This window comes from Pseudophryne corroboree, chromosome 8 (assembly GCF_028390025.1).
Source record: "Pseudophryne corroboree isolate aPseCor3 chromosome 8, aPseCor3.hap2, whole genome shotgun sequence".
NCBI classification, from domain to species: Eukaryota; Metazoa; Chordata; class Amphibia; order Anura; family Myobatrachidae; genus Pseudophryne; species Pseudophryne corroboree.
Window position 1 is genome coordinate 284908983 of NC_086451.1, and position 22147 is coordinate 284931129.

The 22147-nt window shown below is 46.5% G+C and overlaps 1 protein-coding gene across 3 annotated transcripts in view; it reads right to left on the reverse strand.

Annotated features, from left to right (window-relative positions):
• Positions 1-22147, reverse strand: part of SMARCA1 (SWI/SNF related, matrix associated, actin dependent regulator of chromatin, subfamily a, member 1) — a 504496-nt gene that overhangs the window by 336682 nt on the left and 145667 nt on the right. For all 3 annotated transcript variants that reach the window (XM_063937258.1, XM_063937260.1, XM_063937259.1), the window contains one exon: positions 13241-13341. In XM_063937258.1, coding sequence (XP_063793328.1) covers positions 13241-13341 — 101 coding nt within the window. The remainder of the gene's footprint in view (positions 1-13240; positions 13342-22147) is intronic.

Here is a 22147-nt window from a genome sequence, read left to right on the forward strand (position 1 = left end):
GAAGTTACTTGCTGGCTCAGTGGCTCAACCTGCAATCGCCCCACAGGTTCTATTCCCGCTCCATAGGCGTCGTGGACACCCAGGAGTGGGAATAGCTGTGGCGGAACTGCTTGCATTCTGGCGGTCGGGATAACGGCATCGGTATTCTGACCGCCGGGATCACGACCGCCGGGACCCAGACTACATCCTGCTGCAACTTGTTCTAAACTTCCAGAGAAAACAAAAACATAAAGAAAATTAAATAAATTGAAATAGAAACAAGTGTCTATTAGTATCATTATACAATATTTTAAACCACTTATTTTTATTCGGCTTTTCCTTAAATATATCTTATCTTGGGCACTGAAACTGAAAAAACTGATGAAGTCCAAGCTCCTCCCCCACTACAGTATATCCACCATCCAGGAAGCTTCACTTACTTGATTTATGTGGCCCATACACCAACAATCAATTAGCACAATTTTGCATTGTGCAGATGATCGTCTTAAAAAAATCTGCAAAATCCAACAGGGATTTTTAACATTTGTATTTTTCTAATCACCTGACAACTGACAATCAGTGGAGTTCGGAACGCCCATCAGTGAATTGTGGATTCATCTGACGGATGTATGGGCCATATAACATACAATACAGTAGCTCCACAATAGGAGAAGAAAAAAAGTGAGTGGAGAGAACTATAAAGTAAAACACTGTTAATAAGAACAACATGTCCACAAGAACAGCACACAGCGGAAATGCAGGGAGTCCAGTAATCCCCAATGGATTACAGGAAAAGGGTTTCATACTAGAGCAGAAATCCCATTGTCTCTTACATCCACTGGAGGACACCAGCACAATGGGGTCACATTAATGCATTCTCTATGGGTGGAACCACTTTGAAACAGCACACAGCAAAAATGTTAAGTCCAAAGCAAACCTCTTTGGATGAAAATAGGATTTTAATTACCTACCGGTAAATCCTTTTCTCGTAGTCCGTAGAGGATGCTGGGGTCCACATTAGTACCATTGAGGTATAGACGGGTCCACTAGGAGCCATTTGCACTTTAAGAGTTTGAGAGTGTGGGCTGGCTCCTCCCTCTATGCCCTTCCGCCCGAGGAGACTGTCATCTTCGAGAGAAGGATTTTACACAGATAGTGGCGAGATTCACATCAGCTCACAAACAAGGCAAACCAAGCTAACTAGCTTGAAACATCAGCAACGGCTGAACAATATTACTTACCAAGTAACAAAACAGTACTTAACCAAGAACTAAGCAGTACTGAACTAAGTAACCACTACAGGATCACGAAGCGCTGGGCGGGCGCCCAGCATCCTCTACGGAATACGAGAAAAGGATTAACCGGTAGGTAATTAAAATACAGGTTGAGTATCCCTTATCCAAAATGCTTGGGACCAGAGGTATTTTGGATATCGGATTTTTCCGTATTTTGGAATAATTGCATACCATAATGAGATATCATGGTGATGGGACCTAAGTCTAAGCACAGAATGCATTTGTGTTTCATATACACCTTATACAAACAGCCTGAAGTAAATTTTAGCCAATATTTTTAAGAACTTTGTGCATTAAACAAAGTGTGTCTACATTCACACAATTTATTTATGTTTCATATACACCTTATTCACACAGCCTGAAGGTCATTTAATACAATATTTTTAATAACTGTGTGTATTAAACAAAGTTTGTGTACATTGTGCCATCAAAAAACAAAGGTTTCACTATTTCATTCTCACTCAAAAAAGTCCGTATTTCGGAATATTCCGTATTTCAGAATATTTGGATATGGGATACTCAACCTGTACTATTTTCTATTACGCCCTAGAGGATGCTGGGGTCCACATTACTACCATGGGGATGTACCAAAGCTCCCAGAACGGGAGGGAGAGCGCGGAGGCTCCTGCAGAACTGATTGACCAAACTTCAGGTCCACAGAGTATCGAACTTGTAGAACTTTGCAAACAAGTTCGACCCTGACCAAGTAGCCACTCGGCAAAGCTGTAAAGCTGAGACACCCCGGGCAGCCGCCCAGGAAGAACCCACCTTACGAGTAGAGTGGGCCTTAACAGACGTAGGACAACCGTAGAATACGCATGCTGGATAGTGAACCTGATCCAGCGAGAGATCGTCTGCTTAGAAGCAGGACACCCAAGTTTCTTGGCATCATACAGGACAAACAGAGAGTCTAATTTTCCGTGACGAGCAGTCCTCTTCACATAGATTTTCAGAGCCCTTACAATATTCAAGGACTTTGATGAAAGTGAGGAGTCAGTAGCCACTGGCACCACAATAGGCTGGTTGATATGAAATGCCGACACAACCTTTGGAAGTAACTGCTGACGTGTCCGGAGCTCAGCTCTAAATTCATGGAAAATCAAGTAGGGGCTCTTACAAGACAAAGCCTCCAACTCCGACACACATCTAGCAGAAGCTAAGGCCAACAAAGTGACAGCCTTTCACGTGAGAAACTTGACCTCAACCTCTGGTAAAGGTTCAAATCAATCCGATTGGAGGAACTGTAACACCACGTTAAGATCCCAGGGCGCCGTAGGCGGCACAAAGGGAGGTTAGATGCGCAGAACCCCTTTCAGAAAAGTTTGAACCTCAGGGAGGGAAGCCAACTCTGGAAGAAAATGGATAGGTACGAAATCTGGACCTTTACGGATCCCAACCTCAGGCCCATATCTACACCTGCTTGCAGGAAGAGGAGAAACCGTCCCAGTTAAAACTCCACTGTAGGAAACTTCTTGGACTCACACCAAGATACATATTTTTTCCAAAATACGATGGTAATGTTTAAACGTTACTCCTTTCCTAGCATGTATCAGGGTAGGAATAACCTTGTTCGGAATGCCCTTCCGAGCTAATATCTGGCGTTCAACCTCCATGCCGTCAAACGTAGCCGCGGTAAGTCTTGATAAGCGAACGGCCCCTGCTGCAGCACGTCTTCCCGAAGAGGAAGAGGCCTCGGCTCTTCTAGCAGTAGATCCAGAAGATTTGCATACCACGCCCTTCTTGGCCAGTCCGGAGCAATGAGGATTGCCTGAACTCTTGTTCTCCTTATGAGTTTTAGAACTCTTGGAATGAGTCATTAGGGCGTCCACCGCCATGGCTTGCGGGACCCTTGACCTGGAACAATACCGCTGAAGCTTCTTGTTGAGACGATAGGCCATCATGTCTAGTTGAGGTACACCACAAAGATCTGTTACCTCCGTGAACACCTTCCCCGTTGTCTACTCCCGGAATGAAGATTGCTGACAGCCCCAACACGTGTTTTTCTGCCCAGAGGATGATTCTCGTTACCTCTGTTAGCTCTGCTCTTCATTCCGTCGGTTTATGTAAGCCACTGTCGTTACATTGTCCAACTGCACTTGAATGGCTCGATCTCGCAGAAGATGGGCCGCTTGGAGAAGACCGTTGTAGACGGCTCTTAGTTCCAGAATGTTTATTGGAAGACTGGATTCCAGGCTTGAATACTTCCTTGGAAGGTTTCCCCCTGAGTGACTGCGCCCCAGTCTTGGAGACTTGCATCCGTGGTTAGAAGGATCCAGTCCTGAATCCCGAACCTGCGGCCCTCCAGATGGTGAGGTAATTGTAGCCACCAGAGGAGTGAAATCCTGGCTTTTGGCAACAGACGTATTCTCTGGTGCATGTGTAGATGAGATCCCGACCAATTGTCCAGGAGATCCAGTTGGAAGGGGCGAGCATGAAAGCTTCCGTACTGCAGAGCCTCGTAAGAGGCCACTATCTTCCTCAGAAGGCGAATGCACTGATGATCCGAAACCCAGGCTGGCTTCAGGACATCACGGACCATTGTTTGTATCACCAACGCTTGTTCCTCCGGAAGACACACCCTCTGCACTTCTGTGTCGAGGATCATTCCCAGAAAAGACAACCTCCTGGTCGGCTCCAAATGCGAATTTGGAAAAAATCAGGATCCAACCGTGTTCCCTAAGCAGATGAGTTGTGAGAACAATGGACAGCAAAAACCTCTCCCTGGACAATGCCTTTATCAGCAGATCTTCCAGATATGGGATCATGTTCATCCCCTGTTTGCAGAGGAGAACCACCATCTCTGCCATCACCTTGGTGAACACCCTCGGTGCTGTGGAGAGACCGAATGGTAGTGCCTGGAATTGATAGTGACTATCCAACAGTGCAAATCTGAGATAAGCCTGGTGAGGTACCCAAATCGGAATGTGGAGGTACTGCGCTCCATGGTATGGTACTGCGCTCCATACGCTGTTGCCGCCATCTTCACACCGGCTCCCCGCTTGCCAGGGGGGCCGGTGACTAACTCGCCGCTAAAGTCTTCTGGCTCTGTAAGGGGGTGGCGGCATGCTGCTGGGGTGAGCAATCCCCTGTGGCGGCGAACGCTCGATCCCCTCAGGAGCTCAGTGTCCTGTCAGCGGAGATAGTGGCTCAGACCCCGCAGGGCGGACACTACTCCCCCCCCTTAGTCCCTTGAAGAAGGGAGGCTGTTACCAGCAGCCTCCCTGTGCCTAAACTGTAAAAAACAAAAAATAAATAAAAGAACTCCTATGGAGCTCCCCTAGCTGTGACTGGCTCCTCCGGGCACATTTTCTAAACTAAGTCTGGTAGGAGAGGCATAGAGGGAGGAGCCAGCCCACACTCTCAAACTCTTAAAGTGCCAGTGGTTCCTAGTGGACCCGTCTATACCCCATGGTACTAATGTGGACCCCAGCATCCTCTAGGACGTAAGAGAAATCAAGATAAATAAGTCACCTGGTCCCGACGGAATTCACCCAAGGTTTCTAATGGAGCTTCACTCTTAACTAGTAAGACCGCTATTGTCGATCTTCAATGACTCAATTACATCAGGCATGGTTCCTAGAGACTGGCGTATAGCGGAAGTAGTGCCGATACTCAAAAAAGGAAGTAAAGCTGAACCGGGTAATTATAGACCAGTTAGTCTTACATCAATAGTGGGGAAAGTACTGGAAAGTATTCTAAGGGATAGTATACAGAAGTTCACTGAAGCCAATAAGGTTATTAATAGGAACCAAAATGGATTTGTGAAGGATATTTCATGTCACACAAACTCACTAGGCTTTTACGAAACAGTTAGTACGAACACTGATCAGGGTAAGGAGGTGGATGTAATCTTTTTAGACTTTGCTAAAGCTTTCGACACAGTACTGCACATGAGACTTATCTATAAGTTACAAAAACTAGGACTGGGGAGTACAATATGCACTTGGGTCAGAAATTGGTTAGATAATAGGGATCAGCGCATTGTGGTAAATGGATTTTTTTCAAATTGGACTGAAGTACTGAGTGGTGTGCCACAAGGGTCTGTACTTGGACCACTATTGTTCAACATTTCCATTAACAATGTAGTAGCAGTTCTAGAGAGCATGGTGTCAATTTTTGCAGACATTACTAAATTGTGTAAGGTTATAAATACAGAGGGGATGCTGAGTCTCTTCAGAACGACTTAGTTAAACTGGAAGCATGGGCAGCAAAATGGAGAATGAGCTTCAATACAGACAAGTGTAAGGTAATGGTAGCACTTTGGTAGCAGGAACAAAAATAACACCTACATACTAAACGGGGTAAAATTAGGGGATTCTGTACTGGAAAAAGACTTAGGTGTTCACATAGATAGCAAACTAAGCAGCAGTACCCAAAGTAGGACTGCAGCAAAGAAGGCTAACAAGGTATTAGAATGCATAAAGCGGGGAATTGATGCAAGGGATGAGAGTGTTATAGTCCCAATATATAAATCACTAGTGAGGCAACATCTTGAAAACTGTGCACAATTTTGGCCATCATACTACAAAAAGGATATCTTGGAACTAGAAAAGGTTCAGAGGCGGGCGACCAAACTAATTAAGGGGATGGAGATGCTGGAATACGAGGATAGGCTTGCAAGGCTAGGCATGTTTACACTGGCAAAGAGGAGACTAAGAGGGGACATGATTAACATTTACAAATATATAAGGGGCCAATACACAGAGCTTGCGGGGGATCTATTTTTGGTAAGATCAACACAGAGGACACGTGGACATCCACTAAGATTAGAAGAGAGGAGATTTCGCACACAGAGACAAAAAGGTTTATTCACAGTAAGGACAATACATGTTTGGAATTCCCTGCCTGAGAGAGTAGTAATCGCGAACTCGGTCAACACTTTTAAGAAAGGGATAGATAAATGTCTAATGGATAAGGATATACAGGGTTATGGTGAGTAGTCACACACTATAGTTATAAAAATAATGAGGAATAAACACAGCGGCCGACATTAGCAACAAACACAATTAGTCCTAAAAATAATACAGCATAGGAGAACACAAATAGGTTGAACAAATTGTCTTTTTTCAACCTCAGAAACTATGTTACTATGTAAGACCAATGTCATAGGTAAGCTATACCATAATGACACACAGCTAATATAATACAGACCCCTATTACACATTGCAGGGTTTAGACTAAGGGGTCTATTTACTAAGCCTTGGATGGAGATAAAGTTGCTGGAGATAAAGTACCAGCCAATCGGCTCCTAACTGTTACTTTCCAAACACAGCCTGTGGCATAGCAGTTAGGAGCCGATTGGCTGGTCCTTTATCTCCAGCGACTTTATTTTCATCCAAGGCTTAGTAAATAGACCCCTTAATCCTTTAAAGTGGGGATAAGGGCTGTGGGGGAGGAATTCTCTCAATGGGAGAGGTAGCTCAAATCCACTACCACCAGATTACATGTGACATAACCACACCAGAAGATATCATCTGAAAAAGATTAATGCGATAAAGAGCAAAGTGTACAAGGAAAGTAAAAACCAGCTGTGAGTGAGCTGCTGAGTTATCATTCTTAAACAGGTCCGGTATATTATGTCTCCGTTCATCATGTCGTCATGTTCATAATTGTCGATAGTGACTATGCTGATATTCAGCAAGCCTAAGCTGATGTGATATTGACATGTTCATAATGTCGGCACTATCTGTTTTATGGCAATCTATCCCTAATGCTAACCCTAACAGTACACCTAACATTAATGCAAATGTCAACATTTTCTAGATGTCGATATTTATGATGTCAACATTTTAACCATGTCAACATCACTGACGACATTCTGGTGATATTATGAATGTCAACAATGTCAGTGCGGACTTCCTGACTGCATCCCTTCTTAAGCAGGGCTTCTTTCTTAAAATGTTGTCCTTCTTTAAGAGGAGGAGACAGCCCACATACTAACTTCAAATGGGAAACCCAGCCATTTGCCAATAAATAAGATTTTACTTACCGGTAAATCTATTTCTCGTAGTCCGTAGAGGATGCTGGGACTCCGTAAGGACCATGGGGAATAGACGGGCTCCGCAGGAGATATGGCACTTTAAGAAAGCTTTGGATTCTGGGTGTGCACTGGCTCCTCCCTCTATGCCCCTCCTCCAGACCTCAGTTAGGGAAACTGTGCCCAGAGAAGATGGACAGTACGAGGAAGGATTTTTGTAAATCTAAGGGCGAGATCCATACCAGCCACACCAATCACACCGTATAACTTGTGATAAACTACCCAGTTAACAGTATGAACAACAACATAGCCTCGGTTCAACCGATAAACTATAACATGACCCTTATGTAAGCAATAACTATATACAAGTCTTGCAGAAGAAGTCCGCACTTGGGACGGGCGCCCAGCATCCTCTACGGACTACGAGAAATAGATTTACCGGTAAGTAAAATCTTATTTTCTCTAACGTCCTTGAGGATGCTGGGACTCCGTAAGGACCATGGGGATTATACCAAAGCTCCCAAACGGGCGGGAGAGTGCAGATGACTCTGCAGCACCGAATTGAGCAAACAGGAGGTCCTCCTCAGCCAGGGTATCAAACTTACAGAACTTTGCAAAGGTATTTGACCCCGACCAAGTAGCAGCTCGGCACAGCTGTAGTGCCGAGACCCCTCGGGCAGCCGACCAAGAAGAGCCCACCTTCCTAGTGGAATGGGCCTAAACCGATTTAGGTAACGGCAATCCTGCCATAGAATGCGCTAGCTGAATCGTGTTACAGATCCAGCGAGCAATAGTCTGCTTTGAAGCAGGGCCGCCAACCTTGTTGGCTGTATACAGGACAAACAGTGCTTCTGTTTTGCAGATCCTAGCCGTTCTGGCCACGTAAATTTTCAAAGCCCTGACCACATCAAGGGACTCGGAATCCTCCAAGTCACGCGTAGCCACAGGCACGACAATAGGTTGGTTCATATGAAAGGATGAGCCCACCTTTGGCAGGAATTGAGGACGGGTCCGCAATTTCGCTCTATCCATATGGACAATCAGATAGGGCTTTTAGTGATAAAAGCCTCCAATTCCGAAACTCGCCTAGCCGAAGCCAAGGCTAACAACATGACCACCTTCCAGGTGAAATATTTCAACACCACTGACTTAAGTGGTTCAAACCAGTGAGACTTAAGGAACCGTAACACCACGTTAAGGTCCCAAGGCGCCACCGGCGGTACAAAAGGAGGCTAAAAATGCAGTACTCCCTACACAAACGTTTGTACTTCAGGAAGAGAAGCCAATTCTTTTTGGAAGAAAATGGATAAGGCCGAAATTTGAACCTTTATCGATCCTAATTTCAGGCCCAAGTTCACTCCAGTTTGAAGGAAGTGAAGCAGACGGCCCAAAAGTAATTCCTCCGTAGGAGCATTCCTGGCCTCACATCAGTAAACATGTTTTCGCCATATTCGGTGATGTTTCAATGTCACTTCCTTCCTAGCCTTAATTAGGGTAGGAATGACCTCCTCCGAAATACCCATTACCGCTAGGATCCTGCGTTGAACCGCCATGCCGTTAAACGCAGCCCCGGTAAGTCTGGGAACAGACAGGGCCCCTGCTGCAGCAGGTCCTGTCTTAGAGGAAGAGGCCATGGATTCTCTGTGAGCATTTCCTGCAGATCTGGATACCAGGTCCTCCGTGACCAATCTGGAACAATGAGAATTGGTCTCAATCCTCTTTTTCTTATTATCCTCAACACCATGGGTATGAGAGGAAGAGGAGTAAACACAGAGACCGACCGGAACACCCACGGTGTCACTAGGGCGTCCACAGCTTTCTGCCTAAGGGTCTCCTGACCTGGCGCAATAACTCTGCGGCTTTGTGTTGAGGCGGGACGCCATCATGTCTATCAGTGGCAGTCTCCACCGAATTGCAATCTGTGCTAAGACTTCCTGATGAAGTTCCCACTCTCCAGGACGTAGGTCGTGTCCGCTGAGGAAGTCTGCTTCCCAGTCGTCCACTCCCGGAATGAACACTGCTGACAGTGCGCTTACATGATTCTCCGCCCAGCGAAGAATTCTGGTGGCTTCCACCATTGCCACTCTGCTCCTTGTGCCGCCTTGGCGGTTTACATGAGCTACTGCGGTGACGTTGTCTGACTGGATCAGAACCGGTTGGTCGCGAAGTAGGGTCTCCGCCTGACGTAGGGCGTTGTATATGGCCCTTAGTTCCAAGAAGTGAAGACAAGTCTCTTGACATTTTATTTTTCCCTGTGTGACTGCTCCCCAACCTCGGAGGATCGCGTCCGTGGTCACCAGGATCCAGTCCTGAATGCCGTACCTGCGGCCCTATAGAAGGTGAGCATCCTGCAGCCACCACAGGAGAGATACCCTGTCCCTGGGGGAGAGGGTGATCAACTGATGAATCTGTAGATGTGACCCGGACCACTTGTCCAGTAGGTCCCATTTGAAAGACCTCGCATGGAACCTGCCGAAGGGAATGATTTTCCCCGGACTCGGGTGCAGCGATGCCGACACCTGTCTTGGTTTCAAAAAGTTCCTGACCAGAGTCATGAGTTCCTGGGCATTCTCTATCTGAAGGTAAACCCCTTTCTGGTCTGTATCCAGAATCATACCCAAGAAGGGCAGACTAGTCATAGGAACCAACTGGGACTTCGGGATATTGAGAAACTAGCAGTGTTGCTGTGACACCTTCAGCGAAAGTGACACGCTGTTCAACAACTGCTTTTTTGATCTCGCCTTATAGGAGATCGTCCAAGTATGGGATAACTGTGACTCCTTGCTTGCGTAGGAGCACCATCATTTCCGCCAATTACCCTGAAATTGGTAATGACAATACTGTACCGCAATTCTCAGGTACGCCTGATGGGGTGGATAAATGGGAACATGAAGGTATGCAGCCTTTATGTCTAGATACACCATCAAATCCCCCCTTTCCAGGCTGGCCATGATCGCTCTGAGCGATTCCACTTTAATTTTGAACCTTTTCTAGTATAGGTTCAGAGGTTTTAATTTTAAATAGGTCTGACCGAACCGTACGTATTCGGGACTACAGCCAAGGTTGAGTAATAGCCCCTTCCTTGTTGCAGGAGGAGAACCTTGAGCACCACCTGTTGGAGATACAATGTGTGAATTGTATTTAATATAACTCCCCTTCTGGGGGAGAAGCCGGTAGGTCCGATAAGGAAAAACCGGCGAGGAGGCACCTTTCGAATTCCTTTGTAACCCTGAGAACAATTTTTATTGCCCCGGGATCCACCTGTGAGTGAACTCAGATGTGGCTGAAGAGTCGAAGACGTGCTCCCCCTGGGACGGAGTCCCTTAGCGGAGTTCCCGCATCCTGCGGTGGATGTAGTAGAGGCCGGGGAGGACTTTTGTTCCTGGGAACTAGCTGTGCCCCGTGCCCTACCTCTTTTAAGAAAGGACGCTCCTCATACTTTCTTGTTATTCTGCGACCGAAAGGACTGCATTTGATAATGTCGTGCTTTCTTAGTCTGTGAGAGAATATAAGGCAAAAGATCAGAATTACCAGCTATAGCTGTGGAGACCAGGTCCGAGAGCCCTTCTCCACACAATTCCTCAGCCTTGTGAGGTAAACCCTCCATATGCCTCTTTTAGTCGGCATCACCTGTCCATTGCATGTTCCACAGGACAAGTCTAGCAGAAATCGACATAGCGTTGACTCTAGAACCCAGTAGACTAACGTCTCTTTGGGCATGTCTTATATATATATATATACATAAGGCAACATCTTTTACATATAAATATATATATATATATACTAGGGACAATAACATGGCATCCTTATCTAGGGTTTCAACCTCCGCTGATAAGGTATCTGACTACGCTGCTACAGCGCTATAAACCCGTGCCAACACAATCGCCGGTCTGAGTAGTGTACCAGAATGTGTGTAAATGGACTTCAAAGTACTTTTACTGCATGCTATCTGCAGGATCCCTGAGGATAGCTGTTAAGTCAGCTCTACCTTTTTGGGTAAACGTGTCAATGCCTTGTACACCCTAGGGGAAGATTCCCATCTTATCCTGGCCCCATTAGGGAAAGGATACTCCCTGAGAATTCTTATTGGGAAGCTGCAGCTTCTTGTCTGGAGATTCCCGCTCTTTTCCTTCATGAGAGGGGGGAAATTTACCTCAGCTTTCTTCCCCTTAAACATGTGTACCCTTGTGTCAGGGACAGATGAGTCATCAGTGATATGCAAAACATCTTTTATTACAATAATCATATATTGAATACTTTTCTGCCAGTCTTGGCTGTACTTTGCATTAACGTAGTCGACACTGGAGTCAGACTCCGTGTCGATAACAGTGTCTATTATTTTGGATAGTGAGCGTTGTGAGACTCTGAAGATCTCTGTGACATAGGAGCAGACATGGATAGATTCCCTGTCTGTTCTCTAATCTTTTGTAATAAGTTCATCTTAGCACTTAATTTCACATATCCAATCAGGTGTCGGCGTTGTCGACGGAGACACCACGCACCCACACAGATTTGCTCCATCTCTTCCTTAGGAGAGCCTTTTACCGCAGACATGTCGACACACGTACCGACACACTCCACACACACAGGGAATCTCTTATCTGAAGACAGGTTTCCCCCTAGGCCCTTTGGAGAGACAGAGAGAGAGAATGCCAGCACACACCCCAGCGCTATATAAGGGTTCACTACGGCTGGCCGGCGGTCGGGCTCCCGGCGACCAGCATACCGGCGCCGGGAGCCCGACCGCCGGCTTACCGACAGTGTGGCGAGGGCAAATGAGCCCCTTGCGGGCTCGCTGCGCTCGCCACGCTACGGGCACGGTGGCGCGCTACGCGCGCCACACTATTTTATTCTCCCTCTATGGGGGTCGTGGACCCCCACGAGGGAAAATAAGTGTCGGTATGCCGGCTGTCGGGCTCCCGGCGCCGGTATACTGAGCACCGGGAGCCCGACCGCCGGTATACAGAAGACCACCCCTATATAACCCAGGAAAATACACAGAATGTTTACCCAGTAGCGCTGCTGTAATGTATAATCGCCAAATATGTGCCCCCCCTCTACTTTAAAACCCTCTTCACCGTGTGTCAAGCAGGGGAGAGTCCGGGGAGCTTCCTCTCAGCGGTGCTGTGGAGAGAAAATGGCGCTGGTGAGTGCTGAGGGAGAAGCCCCGCCCCCACGGCTGCAGGCTTCTGTCCCGCTCAAACTTACTAAAATATGGCGGGGGCTCTTTTATATACATGTACAGTGCCCACCTGTACATGTATATATACTTTTTGCCATAAGAGAGGTGTTACATTGCTGCCCAGGGCGCCCCCCCCCCCTGCGCCCTGCACCCTTACAGTGACCGAAGTATGTGAGGGGTATGGGAGCAATGACGCACAGCTGCGGTGCTGTGCGTTACCTCAGTGAAGCTCTGAAGGCTTCTGCCGCCTGAGACGTCTTCTGACTTTGTTTCTTCTGGCTCTGTGAGGAGAACGGCGGCGTGGCTCTGGGGGTGGACGCCCAGTAAGAACTTGTGTTCACCCCCTCTGGAGCTAATGGTGTCCAGTAGCCGAGGAAGCAGAGCCTATCTTAGACAAGAAGGTCTGCCCCTCTCTACTCAGTCCCTCGATGCAGGGAGCCTGTTGCCAGCAGTGCTCCCTGTAAAAATGTAGAAAAAATCCAAACAAAAATGCTTTCTAGGCAGAGAACTCAGGGAGCTCCCTGCAGTGCACCCATCTCGCTCTGGGCACAGTGTAAAACTGAGGTCTGGAGGAGGGGCATAGAGGGAGGAGCCAGTGCACACCCAGAATCCAAAGCTTTCTTAAAGTGCCCTATCTCCTGCGGAGCCCGTCTATTCCCCATGGTCCTTACGGAGTCCCAGCATCCTCAAGGACGTTAGAGAAATAAACATGAGAGATTTTGACATGTTTTGTGGTGTATACATAAGGAAAACAATATCAGATGCATTGTTGCAAATACAAAGAATGACATGAATATGATTACATACAAGAAGGTGACTCTTCAAATCGCACACACACATTGGAGGTTTTACGGCTTTCAGACAGCAACTCTTCATCTTCTTCTTGCTCCGTACGTCGGTGCCGATTGCTACAATTACAGAAAACGCATTTTAAATGTGTTGTCATTCTTAAACTGTTACTGGTGTACATTAGTCTAACACACATATCAACTAATAAGAATATGCAGGAACTTTACTGGTACTAATATATAAACAAACTTAGCTAACCAATCCAACTAAAAGATGGAAGTCCTGTATCAAAAACTAAAGCTTCTAATTATCTGTTCAATGATTTTCCTGATTCAAATATATATATATATATATATATATATATATATATACATATATATGAAAAGAAAAAAGGAAATTGGCGCCCAAAGGTTATTTTAACCTATAAATACAGGGAACCCAGTGGGTTTCACAATTATCATTACTTTTAAAACATAAACATGAACTGTTCTTTCATAAAAATTTATTAAAATGTACAGAAGCAAAGAAGCATTTCCATCATATTACACAGACAAAATGATGTCATTTCTCTTCAAGTACTCCCGTCACTGAAGTTGGTAGAGGAATATCGGCAACTTAGTGCAGTATCTTTATTCTTCCTCATATGATATTCAGAGATAACATCAAATATAACAACCCAACACGTTTCGTCTAGTGACTAGACTTCATCAGGGGTATGTCTGTTGGTATTAACATCTATCAAAATGTAATCAAAGTGGACAATCAGGGTTTTTCAAAGAATAACTTCAGAGCATCACAAAAGAGGCTGCCGAGGCTTCAAGCCGGTCTCATATATTCAACTGATCAGAATTCAGCTACTTCCTATGTTTCTAACTTTCAACAGGAAGGTGAAAACAGCAAGATCCTGCCAAAAATGGACCTCATGCGTCAAATACAAGCGTGAAATATAGATACGGGTAAGATGTCCGTACAGATTCACACAGGAAAAAACTTTCCAAACAGACAGCCAGTGGTACTCCAGTATCCTTGCAAGTATACTTGACCCATGAGGTCCATTTTTGGCAGGATCTTGCTGTTTTCACCTTCCTATTGAAAGTTAGAAACATAGGAAGTAGCTGAATTCTGATCAGTTGAATATATGAGACCGGCTTGAAGCCTCGGCAGCCTCATTTGTGATGCTCTGAAGTTATTCTTTGAAAAACCCTGATTGATTGATTACATTTTGATAGATGTTAATACCAAAAGACATACCCCTGATGAAGTCTAGTCACTAGACGAAACGCGTTGAGTTGTTATATTTGATGTTATCTCTGAATATCATATAGGGAAGAATAAAGATACTGCACTAAGTTGCCGATATTCCTCTACCAACTTCAGTGACGGAGTACTTGAAGAGAAATTACATCATTTTGTCTGTGTAATATGATGGAAATGCTTCTTTGCTTCTGTACATTTTAATAAATTTTTATGAAAGAACAGTTCATGTTTATGTTTTAAAAGTAATGATAATTGTGAAACCCACTGGGTTCCCTGTATTTATAGGTTAAAATAACCTTTGGGCGCCAATTTCCTTTTTTCTTTTCATATTTTCTGTATCTAGTCCCACCTAACAAGGGACTTAGTGAAATAGGCAGCCCCTCCCAAGGAATACTGTATTTTATTGTATCCAATTAACCTCAGAACAGCGCAGAAGGAGAGTATTTGGTCGAGAGATATATATATATATATATATATATATATATATAAGAACCCTATCATATTTCATATCTGTTGTTTTTCTAATAGTTTTACTTTCACTGAAATGTTTTGAGACTGCAAATCAGCAATAAAAATGAAGCAGAGCTCCTCAGATTTTATAAAAACAATTCGTATAATACAAAGAAGATATTTAAAAATAAGAATTTACTTACCGATAATTCTATTTCTCGGAGTCCGTAGTGGATGCTGGGGTTCCTGAAAGGACCATGGGGAATAGCGGCTCCGCAGGAGACAGGGCACAAAAAAGTAAAGCTTTACTAGGTCAGGTGGTGTGCACTGGCTCCTCCCCCTATGACCCTCCTCCAGACTCCAGTTAGGTACTGTGCCCGGACGAGCATACACAATAAGGGAGGCATTTTGAATCCCGGGTAAGACTCATACCAGCCACACCAATCACACCGTACAACTTGTGATCTAAACCCAGTTAACAGTATGACAACAGAAAGGGCCTCTTAAAGATGGCTCCTTAACAATAACCCGAATTAGTTAACAATAACTATGTACAAGTATTGCAGATAATCCGCACTTGGGATGGGCGCCCAGCATCCACTACGGACTCCGAGAAATAGAATTATCGGTAAGTAAATTCTTATTTTCTCTATCGTCCTAAGTGGATGCTGGGGTTCCTGAAAGGACCATGGGGATTATACCAAAGCTCCCAAACGGGCGGGAGAGTGCGGATGACTCTGCAGCACCGAATGAGAGAACTCCAGGTCCTCCTTTGCCAGGGTATCAAATTTGTAAAATTTTACAAACGTGTTCTCCCCCGACCACGTAGCTGCTCGGCAGAGTTGTAATGCCGAGACCCCTCGGGCAGCCGCCCAAGATGAGCCCACCTTCCTTGTGGAGTGGGCTTTTACAGTTTTAGGCTGTGGCAGGCCTGCCACAGAATGTGCAAGTTGAATTGTGTTACAAATCCAACGAGCAATCGACTGCTTAGAAGCAGGTGCGCCCAACTTGTTGGGTGCATACAATATAAACAGCGAGTCAGATTTTCTGACTCCAGCCGTCCTTGCAATGTATATTTTTAAGGCTCTGACAACGTCCAACAACTTGGAGTCCTCCAAGTCGCTAGTGGCCGCAGGCACCACAATAGGTTGGTTCAGATGAAATGCTGATACCACTTTAGGGAGAAAATGCGGACGAGTCCGCAGTTCTGCCCTATCCGAATGGAAGATTAGATAAGGACTTTTATAAGATAAAGCCGCCAATTCAGATACTCTCCTGGCAGAGGCCAGGGCTAGTAACATAGTCACTTTCAATGTGAGATATTTCAAATCCACCTTTTTCAATGGTTCAAACCAATGGGATTTGAGGAAATCTAAAACTACATTTAGATCCCACGGTGCCACCGGAGGCACCACAGGAGGCTGTATATGCAGTACTCCCTTGACAAAAGTCTGGACCTCAGGGACAGAGGCCAATTCTTTTTGGAAGAATATTGACAGGGCCGAAATTTGAACCTTAATGGATCCCAATTTGAGACCCATAGATAATCCTGATTGCAGGAAATGTAGGAAACGACCCAGTTGGAATTCCTCCGTCGGAACCCTCCGATCCTCGCACCACGCTACATATTTTCGCCAAATGCGGTGATAATGTTTCACGGTGACTTCCTTCCGTGCCTTAATCAAGGTAGGAATGACTTCTTCTGGAATGCCTTTCCCTTTTAGGATCTGGCGTTCAACCGCCATGCCGTCAAACGCAGCCGCGGTAAGTCTTGAAAAAGACAGGGACCCTGCTGTAGCAGGTCCCTTCTCAGAGGTAGAGGCCACGGTTCGTCCGTGAGCATCTCTTGAAGTTCCGGATACCAAGTCCTTCTCGGCCAATCCGGAACCACTAGTATTGTTCTTACTCTTCTTTGCCGTATGATCTTCAATACCTTTGGTATGAGCGGCAGAGGAGGAAACACATACACTGACTGGTACACCCAAGGAGTTACCAGTGCGTCCACAGCTATTGCCTGTGGATCTCTTGACCTGGCGCAATATTTGTCCAGTTTCTTGTTGAGGCGAGACGCCATCATGTCTACAATTGGTCTTTCCCAACGGTCTATTAACATGTTGAAGACTTCTGGATGTAGACCCCACTCTCCCGGATGAAGATCGTGTCTGCTGAGGAAGTCTGCTTCCCAGTTGTCCACGCCCGGGATGAACACTGCTGACAGTGCTATCACGTGATTCTCCGCCCAGCGAAGAATCTTGGCAGCTTCTGCCATTGCACTCCTGCTTCTTGTGCCGCCCTGCCTGTTTACATGGGCGACCGCCGTGATGTTGTCCGACTGAATCAACACCGGCTTTCCTTGCAGGAGAAGTTCCGCCTGGCTTAGAGCATTGTAGATTGCTCTTAGTTCCAGAATGTTTATGTGAAGAGACTTTTCCAGACTCGTCCATACTCCCTGGAAGTTTCTTCCTTGTGTGACTGCTCCCCAGCCTCTCAGGCTGGCGTCCGTGGTCACCAGGATCCAATCCTGAATGCCGAATCTGCGGCCTTCTAATAGGTGAGCCTTCTGCAACCACCACAGAAGTGACACCCTTGTCTTTGGTGACAGGGTTATTCGCAGGTGCATCTGCAGATGCGACCCTGACCATTTGTCCAACAGATCCCTTTGGAATATTCTTGCATGGAATCTGCCGAATGGAATTGCTTCGTAAGAAGCCACCATTTTTCCCAGGACTCTTGTGCATTGATGTACTGACACTTTTCCTGGTTTTAGGAGGTTCCTGACCAGATCGGATAACTCCTTGGCTTTTTCCTCTGGAAGGAAAACCTTTTTCTGAACCGTGTCCAGAATCATTCCTAGGAACAGCAGACGAGTTGTCGGGATTAAATGGGATTTTGGAATATTCAGAATCCACCCGTGTTGTCTTAGCACCTCTTGAGATAGTGCTAAAGCTGTCTCCAGCTGTTCTCTGGACCTTGCCCTTATTAGGAGATCGTCCAAGTATGGGATAACTAATACGCCTTTTCTTCGAAGAAGAATCATCATCTCGGCCATTACCTTGGTAAAGACCCGAGGCGCCGTGGACAATCCGAACGGCAGCGTCTGAAACTGATAGTGACAGTTTTGAACAATGAACCTGAGGTACCCCTGGTGTGCGGGGTAAATCGGAACGTGTAGATACGCATCCTTGATGTCCAAGGATACCATAAAGTCCCCTTCTTCCAGGTTCGCTATCACTGCTCTGAGTGACTCCATCTTGAACTTGAACTTTTTTATGTAGAGGTTCAAGGACTTCAGATTTAGAATAGGCCTTACCGAGCCATCCGGCTTCGGTACCACAAATAGAGTGGAATAATACCCCTTTCCTTGTTGTAATAGGGGTACTTTGACTATCACCTGCTGAGCGTACAGCTTGTGAATGGCTTCCAACACCCTCTCCCTTTCGGAAGAGACGGTTGGTAAGGCAGACTTCAGGAAACGATGAGGAGGATCCGTCTCTAATTCCAACCTGTACCCCTGAGATATTATCTGCAGGATCCAGGGGTCTACCTGCGAGTGAGCCCACTGCGCGCTGTAATTTTTGAGACGGCCCCCCACTGTCCCCGAGTCCGCTTGAGAGGCCCCAGCGTCATGCTGAGGTTTTTGCAGGAGCCGGGGAGGGCTTCTGTTCCTGGGAAGGAGCTGCCTGTTGGTGTCTCTTCCCTCTTCCTCTGCCTCGTGGCAGGTACGACAAGCCCTTTGCTCTCTTATTTTTGTAGGAGCGAAAAGGCTGCGGTTGAAAGGTCGGTGCCTTTCTCTGTTGGGGAGTGACTTGAGGTAAAAAAGTGGATTTCCCGGCAGTAGCCGTGGCCACCAAGTCTGATAGACCAACTCCAAATAACTCCTCCCCTTTATACGGCAAAACCTCCATGTGACGTTTTGAATCCGCATCGCCTGTCCACTGTCGTGTCCATAAGGCTCTTCTGGCTGAAATGGACATAGCACTCACCCGAGATGCCAGTGTGCAAATATCCCTCTGTGCATCACGCATATAGATAAATGCATCCTTTATTTGTTCTAACGACAGTAAAACATTGTCCCTATCTAGGGTATCAATATTTTCAATCAGGGATTCTGACCAAACTACTCCAGCACTGCACATCCAGGCAGTTGCTATAGCTGGTCGTAGTATAACACCTGCATGTGTGTATATATTCTTTTGAATAACTTCCATCTTTCTATCTGATGGATCCTTAAGTGCGGCCGTCTCAGGAGAGGGTAACGCCACTTGTTTGGATAAGCGTGTGAGCGCCTTGTCCACCTTAGGGGGTGTTTCCCAGCGCGCCCTAACCTCTGGCGGGAAAGGGTATAATGCCAATAACTTTTTTGAAATTATCAACTTTTTATCAGGAGCAACCCACGCTTCATCACACACGTCATTTAATTCTTCTGATTCAGGAAAAACTGTTTGTAGTTTTTTCACACCATACATAATACCCTGTTTTACGGTATCTGTAGTATCAGCTAAATGTAACGTCTCCTTCATTGCCAAAATCATATAACGTGTGGCCCTACTGGAAAATACGTTTGAATTTCTACCGTCGTCACTGGAATCAGTGCCCGTGTCTGGGTCTGTGTCGACCGACTGAGGCAAAGGGCGTTTTACAGCCCCTGACGGTGTTTGAGGCGCCTGGACAGGCATTAATTGATTGTCCGGCCGCCTCATGTCCTCAACTGACTGTTTAAGGGAAGATAAACCATCACGTAATTCCACAAATAAAGGCATCCATTCTGGTGTCGACCCCCTGGGGGGTGACATCTGCATATTTGGCAATTGCTCCGCCTCCACACCAATATCGTCCTCATACATGTCGACACCACGTACCGACACACACCGCAAACTCACAGGGAATGCTCTAATGAAGACAGGACCCACTAGCCCTTTTGGGGAGACAGAGGGAGAGTCTGCCAGCACACACCACAAAGCGCTATATATACAAGGGATATCCTTATATTAAGTGCTCCCTTATAGCTGCTTTAATATATATATATATATAGCCATTAATGTGCCCCCCCTCTCTGTTTTACCCTGTTTCTGTAGTGCAGTGCAGGGGAGAGACCTGGGAGCCGTTCTGACCAGCGGAGCTGTGACAGAAAATGGCGCCGTGTGCTGAGGAGATAGGCCCCGCCCCTTTTTCGGCGGGTTCTTCTCCCGCTATTTTTCCAGTCAGGCAGGGGTTAAATATCTCCATATAGCCCCTATGGGCTATATGTGAGGTATTTTTAGCCTTGTATAAGGTTTATATTTGCCTCTCAGAGCGCCCCCCCCCAGCGCTCTGCACCCTCAGTGACTGCCCAGTGAAGTGTGCTGAGAGGAAAATGGCGCACAGCTGCAGTGCTGTGCGCTACCTTATGAAGACTGAGGAGTCTTCAGCCGCCGGTTTCCGGACCTCTTCACGCTTCAGCATCTGCAAGGGGGTCGGCGGCGCGGCTCCGGGACCGGACTCCACGGCTGGGCCTGTGTTCGATCCCTCTGGAGCTAATGGTGTCCAGTAGCCAAGCAGCAAATCCACTCTGCATGCAGGTGAGTTTACTACTTTCCCCCTAAGTCCCACGTTGCAGTGATCCTGTTGCCAGCAGGACTCACTGTAAAGAAAAAAACCTAAACTAAACTTTCTCTAAGCAGCTCTTTAGGAGAGCCACCTAGATTGCACCCTTCTCGTTCGGGCACAAAATCTAACTGGAGTCTGGAGGAGGGTCATAGGGGGAGGAGCCAGTGCACACCACCTGACCTAGTAAAGCTTTACTTTTTTGTGCCCTGTCTCCTGCGGAGCCGCTATTCCCCATGGTCCTTTCAGGAACCCCAGCATCCACTTAGGACGATAGAGAAACATAAACATCTTTGTTTATTGTAATCCCTTTTATGCACTACCTATTGATCCATTTCATGCTGTGGCATTGGGACCTGCCAGGGATCACCAGCTTTGTGGCTATCCCTGGAGCTGCAGGGAGACGAGAGATGAGACAGCAACAGCTCTGGTACGGTTCTACAGATGAATCCCTGTTTTCAGGCCACACAACTAGCTGGAACCAGGGGCTAATTCAGCATCAGACGCTGATCTGCTGAAATCGCTATGGAGCGATTCAGCAAATCAATGCTTGAACGTACGCATGTACGCCCATGCGCAAGTTATTAAACTGCATTCTCTTCAAAACGCAGTCTAAGACCTGGAGGGGGCGGGTAATGGGGCGTCCGTTGCTGGGGCGGAATGCTGCGTGACATCACGCAGCTGCAGCGATCAAAAAAAGCTAGGCTGCGTAGGCAGGGGGCAACCCTAATCATGTAAGCGCATTGCTGTATAGCGGTGTACTCACATGTTAGCAGGGGGGCAGGACCCTTAGCTGGGAGGACCCCCACATGCTAGCGAAAACTGTTGTAGTTTTGCTACTTTTAGCAAACCTACAACTCATGCTGAATTAGGCCCACAGTTGCTTAGCAGCTAATTCCGATAACCTGGTAGACAACTATATGACCTGGATCCAGAGTCCTTTAAGCCTCTGGGCTCCATAGCAACAGCACACCCTGCACCCACTATAGCTACACCCATGGGTGGCTTAAACATTTTGTTAGCAAAATTATTCAGTTATGGTGCATCTCTTATCTCTTGTAGCCTGGTGAAATAAAAACAACATATGGAATGCATCTATAGATGGTAAGAAACTAGAACCAGCGTTCATTAAATGGATTAAACAAAAGACACTAAGGGGGTCATTCCGACGTGATCGCAGCGTGCTTTCGTTCGCACAGCTACGACCGGGTCACTACTGCGCACGTGCGGAGGCCGTAATGCGCACACGCACCGTTGCCGGGCAACGACGCTGACAGCGGAAAAAAACGGTTGCAGCGGCGATCGCAAGAAGGTTGACTGCAGGAAGGCATTCCGGGGCGTCAACTGACCGTTGGAGACCATTTTCGGGAAGTGATAAGAAAAACGCAGGGGTGTCCAGGCGAACGGAGGGCGGATGTCTGATGTTAAAGCCGAGCCCATCATCGCTGGATTTGTCGCACAGGGTAAGTATACCCAGGACTGGTCTTGTTTTGCAGGAAACTTTTTTAGCACAGCAGGGCTGCACAAGCGATCACAGCCCTGCTATGCTAAAATACACTCCCCCATAGGTGGAGATTAGTTGATCGCACCAGCAGCAAAAAGTTGCTTGGTGCGATCAACTTGGAATGAGGGCCT